This window comes from Aegilops tauschii, chromosome 5, assembly GCF_002575655.3.
Source record: "Aegilops tauschii subsp. strangulata cultivar AL8/78 chromosome 5, Aet v6.0, whole genome shotgun sequence".
In the NCBI taxonomy this organism is placed as follows: Eukaryota; Viridiplantae; Streptophyta; class Magnoliopsida; order Poales; family Poaceae; genus Aegilops; species Aegilops tauschii.
This window is the reverse complement of record NC_053039.3, coordinates 515,711,785-515,718,956: the sequence shown is the minus strand read 5'-3', so window position 1 is coordinate 515,718,956 and position 7,172 is coordinate 515,711,785. Positions and strand designations below refer to the sequence as shown.

General features: G+C 50.3%; 1 protein-coding gene across 1 annotated transcript; it reads right to left on the bottom strand.

The window, feature by feature from the left end:
* Positions 1 to 3,309: 3,309 nt before the first annotated feature.
* LOC109741618 (uncharacterized) lies at positions 3,310 to 5,661 on the bottom strand. Its single transcript, XM_020300695.4, has 3 exons — positions 4,273 to 5,661; positions 4,053 to 4,178; positions 3,310 to 3,784 (listed from the first exon to the last, which is right to left on the bottom strand). The coding sequence occupies exons 1-3, from the start codon at positions 5,343 to 5,345 to the stop codon at positions 3,625 to 3,627; spliced, it is 1,359 nt and encodes a 452-aa protein (XP_020156284.1). The 5' UTR covers positions 5,346 to 5,661; the 3' UTR covers positions 3,310 to 3,624.
* Positions 5,662 to 7,172: the final 1,511 nt, after the last annotated feature.

Sequence of the window (7,172 nt, the reverse complement as noted above, 5' to 3'; positions counted from 1 at the left end):
CCACACCTCACACCCCCTACTTTCTCCTCACCGGTGTCCTCCCACGCTATGATCATCTACGCGTTTTCGGATGCTTATGTTTTCCTAATCTATATGCCACTAGCCCGCACAAACTCGCCCCTCGATCCACCCGGTGTGTCTTCCTTGGATATCCTTTGGAACACAAAGGTTATAGGTGCTTTGACCTTCAAACGCGGCGTGTCATCGTGTCCCGTCATGTAATTTTTGATGAAAATATTTTTCTGTATACACCATACACACCCACGCACACAGATCCGCCCGCCACACCCGATCCGTCCTCTGCGCCTCCCCTGCCCACGATCCCCCTCGGGATCGCCGTCCCACCTACCTCGGAACCCCCCCTCCCCAGGCGCACCTACCTCGTATGACTCGCCCCCAACCAGCCCCCCACGTCCCACCGCGGCCCACCACTTCCCCGACCAACGTGGACCCATCCCCTGCCGCCTCCCACGCGTCACCCAACCAGCCGCCCGCGTCGGCCTCCCCCGCTGGGGCCCCGCGTATCTCCCTCGACTCCCCTGCACGCCTCGGATCGGGCACAGATCTTGCCTCTGGATCGCCTGCCGCCTCTGAATCGGTCCCCACCGAATCCTCCTCGCATTCCGCACCTGCCACTCCCTCTCCGCCACGTCGGCCCGTCATTCCGGTTGCACCCCCGGTTAATTCTCACAAAATGCGAACGCGTGCTAAATCCGGCGTCGCTCAACCACGTCGTTTGTTCACTGTCACGACATCCACTCCTATTTCCCCTCTCCCCTCCTCTTATAAATTCGCTCTTAAGGATCCCCATTGGCAGGCGGCAATGCTTGATGAATTTAATGCTTTGTTAAAGAATGAAACTTGGTGTTTGGTTCCTAGACCTGCATGTGTTAATGTGGTGATCGGCAAGTGGATCTTTCGTCACAAACTCAATACCGACGGCTCTCTCGCTCGGTACAAGGCACGTTGGGTCCTTCGGGCTTTACTCAACAGGAAGGTGTGGACTACACGGAGACTTTCAGTCCCGTTGTCAAACCGGCGACTGTTCGTGTGGTGCTCAGCCTCGCCACTTCTCGCTCTTGGACCATTCATCAACTTGATGTAAAAAACGCCTTCCTTCATGGTGATATTGGTGAGACTGTCTATTGCACTCAACCGGCGGGTTTCATCGATTCCTCTAACCCGTCTCATGTGTGTCTCCTCAAGAAATCCCTCTACCGCCTAAAACAAGCCCCTCGCACTTGGTTCTTACGATTCAAGTCATTTCTCCTCTCACTTGGGTTTGTGTCCGCGCGTTGTGACACTTCCTTATTCATTTTTCGGCATGGCTCCTCCCTCGCATACCTCTTAGTTTATGTCGACGATATCATTCTCACCACCAACTCCACCACCACCCTCCACACCATCATCTCTTCTCTCAAAGACAAGTTTGCCATGACCGATCTCGGTGATATTCACCACTTTCTTGGCGTCAATGTCACCCGCTCCCCTTCGGGCTTGTTCCTTTCTCAACAGCAATACATCTCGGAGATTCTCGAGCGCGCACACTTGTTAAACTGCAACCCCATTCCCACACCTGTCGACACCAAGTCCAAAATCTCCTCTCATCACGGTGATCCTGTTCCTGATCCGACCCTGTACAGGAGTCTTGCTGGTGCACTCCAATATCTTACCATCACTCGGCCGGATATTTCATACGCCATCCAACAGGCGTGTCTCTTCATGCATGACCCGTGCACAGCCCATCTCCAACTTGTCAAACGCATACTCCAGTATCTTCAGGGCACTTCTCACTATGGGCTCCAACGCTACAAGTCCACGGCTCATGACCTTGTAGCATACTCTAACGCCGATTGGACCGGGTGCTCTGGCACGCGGAAGTCCACATCCGGATTCTGCGTCTTTCTCAGGAACAATCTTATCTCCTGGTCATCCAAACGCCAACCAACTGTCTCTCGATCTAGCGCCGAGGCCGAGTACAGAGCTGTCGCCAACTGTGTCGCCGAGTCCACCTGGCTCCGCTAGCTTCTCATGGAGCTCCACTGCCCTCCCACTCGCGCCACCATCGTCTACTGTGACAATATCAGCGCTACCTACCTCTCCTCCAACCCGGTTCAGCATCAACGGACTAAACATGTCGAGATTGATATCCACTTTGTACGCGACCGAGTTGCTTTGGGTGAGGCGCGTGTGCTCCATGTGCCATTGGGTTCACAGTATGCCGACATCTTCACCAAGGGCCTGCCTACGATTGTCTTCCACGAGTTCCGCTCCAGTCTGAACGTCCTACCTGGAGGAGTTTCAGATATGATCTCAATTCCGGATAGAGATATCAGCCACATTCATTTTTCCTCATCCTAGCTAGGAGACTAAGTTCAAGATATCTGATGAGCACGCATGCCACTCCCCAAATAATCCAGTGCCTCAATTAGTAGTAATAACTCTTGTAATAATAATAATAGGCCAAGCCAGGTGGACATAACCGTTGGCCAGCTCCTCCCCTGACAGACAGACAGTTGCGGCACATGCTTGGCGCCGCTAATCGTGGGGGTGGCTCGCAATTAATGCCACCATGATTCTCTTGATTCCGCCTCATGTGGTTCCAGATTAGATTAGCACCCGCATGCTTCAGCTGCAGAGGGCGAGAGACACCAGGCGTGGATTAAACTAGATCTTGGTCAATGTTTTGCAGCTACTTGTTGGGGTGGTTTACAGTTGGCTTAGGCTTAGGCTTAGCTTAAGCAGCAGCTTAACAGGTAGATCGCCATCCCACTGGACTGGATTTGGGATGAGCCCTCTGGACATCTATATAAATCATGATGATCTATCTAGCTGGTTGGTTCATGACAGTTTTTGGAATATATCTGAAGCAATCATCCCATATATTGGCTTGATCTCTCGAGCGTGCGTGCGTGCGTTGTCGTTGATGCGCACAATTAAAGTCCATAAGATACGCTTAACATCACGTTAGTTCGTCGAATAGCTGCATCTGAAATTCTGAATAGCTCTTCAGATGAGCTTTTAGTTTCTGCGATGATAATATGTGCAACCTTTAGTTTCTGACATTAGGAAAGATGACATGTCATGTGTCAAGCTCAAAAAAGCTTTGAGCATGTGATTTGCGACCATAGTTAGGTACTCTCTCCGTAATGAAATATAAGAGCGTTTAGATCACTAGAGGGAGTACTTCTCAGATGAGGTTTTTAGCTTCCGGCTTTCTGTAATTGTAATGCAAGCTTTGGTGTCTTGATTGATAGAGTTGCTCATACAGCAGCACGTCTACTAGAACATTAGGCACGGTCATACGTATGTGACAAGCTGGACAATACCATGAATTGTGATTTCTGCACCGTGGTTAAACAAGCAAAGCTACACTGAAAACAAAGCAAGCAAAGCTAGCACTAGTTCTACAAGGAAATTTAACAAGCATTTGCACGGAGCGATTTTTCGATAGGATACAATTCAAAAGGACAATCAAGTGCTCACTATACATTGCGAAAGACGCAGGCGAAATCTTCGCCTTCCTCATACAATTTTCACTTGCATTCAGATTTGGTCAGGCTGAATGGCATGTTCCATCCATGGCATAAAAATTCAGAGTTCTTCTGGTACCGGCGGTCTCGGTCAGGCTTCGGAGTTGGCGGTGAGCGTGGCGAGGTCGAGCGGCTGCGCGTGGTTGTGGTCGTTCTCGTAGGTGACGATGAGCATCCCGGCGTCGCCGCGACACCGCTCCACGTGCTTCCTCGCCGGGCAGTCCTTGATGCTGCTGCACCGGTAGTATCCCCTGCAATTAATCAACAACAAGTTCATACTTCATACCCGCCTGAATTAATTACCACCTGATCCAATTGTAATGTCTCACTCAGCACCAAATGCATGCTTGCACGCCCAATGAATGCTGAGATCGACACGGCTACGATGCATGCCCACAACTTCTTACTGACATTTCCAAGTTTCTTCCATTCAAGGATAATATTTTGGTGACATTACATAACAATGAACTTGAGAGAGAGAGAGATAGAGTAATTAACCAAGATTGGAGCATAATATACCTTGGGTGTGGAGAGCCTTTGATGGGTTTCTGCCCGTACTTCCTCCACGAGTAGCTGTCGGAAGGTATATCGGCCACCTTGTCGCTCACCGCCGGCATCCTCACCACCCTCTTCTCCCTCGGCTTCCTGCAAACCAACACATCACACGACTGTAAGTAAAGGCACACGCAATCGACAGATCGAGTTAAATAAATCAATGGCGAATGCAATCGGCACCGACTTTTTCTTGGGGCAGTGGCATTTGCCGTCGTCGTCGGCTTTGTGCGCCGCCTTCCTGGACGCCGGCGCGCAGGCGGAGGTCTCCGACATGCTGATCAGCTGGCTGCTCATGTTGGTGAAGAAGGAGGTGGCCGCCGACGAGGTGCACACCGAGTTGTCGAAGCTGAAGGTGATCACCTCCGGCTCCTTGCCGCTCCTCGCCGCCGGGATCTCGATGTGGAACGGCTTCTCGCTCGCCGGCTTCGGCTCGAAGTGGAACCTCTTGTTGTCGCTGCTGGCCGGCTTCTGCTGCTGCTCGAGCATCCTCTTCTGCTGCTGCTGCTGCTGCTGCTGCTGAATCGGATGGTGGAATTGGATTTGAGGAGGAGGGGGAGGGGGAGGGGGAGGAGGAGGATTGGCCGCCGGAGCTGCCGAAACTCTCGAGCCGTTGATCTGCACGGCGGCAATGGAGGCGGGAGTAACGCTACACCCGCTCAAATCCAGGAGCGGCGTCTGGAAGAACATGTCTCTGTCTGCACCCTTGGCCGCCGGAGCTGCGGAAACTCTCGAGCCGTTGATCTGCGCGGCGGCAATGGAGGCGGGAGTAACGCTGCTGCACGCACTCAAATCCAGGAGCGGCGTCTGGAAGAACATGTCCCTGTCCGCAGCACCCTTGGCCGCCGGTGCAACGACCTTGCCGTTGCCGGCGGCACAAGGAGCCGCCTCCGCCGCCACCGGCACCGGCATCTGCTTCAGCGGCGTCGGCGGCGGCGCAGGAGTGCTACTGCTACTCCCATGGAGTTGGGGGGCACTGGCAGGTGGGCAATACGGCACCGGCGGGGGAGGGTGGTACTCGAGGAGGCACCTCGCAATCGGGTCGCCCGCCGGCGAGCTCCTCCGGCCGACCCTCGCCCTCGCATGGCCAACCCTGTTGCCGAGGATGTTAACCACCTTGCTGAACCGGGACACGGCCTCCTCGGTCTCGGCCGCGACGGCGGCGAGCCGGAACGGGTCGCCGGCGGACAGCGAGAGGCGGGCGACCAGCCTCTTGCAGCTCACCACGGCCGCCCGGTTGGCCTCCTCCACCCCCTCCATGGACAAACAAAGAACCCAAGAACCTTGGTGGTGCAATGGAATCAAGGAGCTCTAGTCTAGAACTCTAGATTGGGATGAACATCAAGAGATGGACAAGGTGGAGAAGAGTTTCACCATGCAAGCACATGCAGAAGCTTGCGCAGGGTGAGCAAGGTCGCGGCAATGGCGGCCGGAGCAGGAAAAGGTTTCTGCTGGATCTCGCGGCGACTTTATACAGGGATGGGCCAGAGCATATGCGACATTGTTAGTCTCTCTCGTTGGGACCTTCACTTGTGCAGGAAGTAATTGGCGGGAGTATAATATTCAGGCCGAGAGTGAGAGGCGGAGCACTACCAGAATAAAATTTAGCAAAGTCAACTAGGATGGTGATGATCACAGCCGTCCATTTGATCGACGGCCAGGATGCTGATTCATCTGTCCTTTTCACTCAAGGTCACACTTTTTTTCTTCTGTTTTTTAAGCTGGTCAATTAAGCACTGGAAGCATCGGGAATCGCGCCGAATAGATATTTTCCTTACAAAGAAAGTTTTCAGCATAAACCTGGACCACTAGAAACCTACAAAAAACTACTATATAATTGCATGATCAATGATTTTTAGAAGAAAATGTAGAGAGAAACGAAGTGAAGACTTTGCCAAAGACCACATTTTAAAGAGCAGCTTGGTGAGCAGGATAAGTTTTCCTTCAGCTGTATTTTACTTTCGCCAGCTCATATTCAGTTGAATCAATCAAACTCCAGCCGTCATCTCAAGTAAGACACACAAAAAATTCCCATGGAAATTCTTGTGCCAACCTTCTTTAACCGATATGTGAATGATTGTCATGTTGGGTCACTGTCATAGTGCCATTTGATTAAGTCAACACTAGGCAATACAAGACCGCAATAATTCAATGCTATATAAGAAAAAGGAAGCTAGGTATGCAAGTTGTTAGTACAATACAATAATCGCAGTGAAGATCAAAATGCGGTTATGAATTCTAAAAACAACTAAAAAAATTAAACAACCCAGAATATATTACCCCCACAGCCCGGCTGGCCAAAAAAAAAAATGAAAATAACATATGAAGGATACACTCTCTAGACTCAAATTTATTTTTTGAAACAAAGAGACATTGAGAGCGCATTTGTGGGCAGTTTGTAATGAAATTGAGAAATTTCCGCCATTTTGTGGGCGGATCATTTCAAGCTGCACCGTCTTTTGTTGGTAAAGTTTAAGGTGCAACTCGCACACATAAAAAAAGTGCAACAGGTTATGATGCACACCAGGTTATCAAGAAGAAAAAATGCCCCACAATTTCGTTTTGTGCAAAAGATGATCATAAACGAACCATATGAAAAGAGTATTATACACATAGACAATTTGAAAGGACTTTCTCCAAATCTTTATTAAGGTCAGATTCCGTTAACACACATGTGTACGATTACGTAACGATAGTGCAACTAAATGCACACAAAATAATCCAAGGGAAAAATAGCACTACATACAAATAAAGAAGGTTGGGAACCCTAGAACAAACAAGGTTGGGAAGTGATTGTACTCCCCTCGGCGCCGTATCCAATCTAGAAGCGCTTCTCATACGCTTGAGGAATAAAAAAAAAGTTACATATAGCATTTGTGTAGGGGTCCTTAGCTCTTAAGTTCCGATAGAGATTTGACTCCTAAGAGCATCTCCAACAGCCGCCGAACACGCGGCGCGCTAAAAAGTACTCCCTCTGTAAACTAATATAAGAGCGTTTAGAACACTATAAACTAATATAAGAGCGTTTAGAACACTAAAATAGTGTTCTAAACACTCTTATATTAATTTACAGAGGGAGTACTTTGC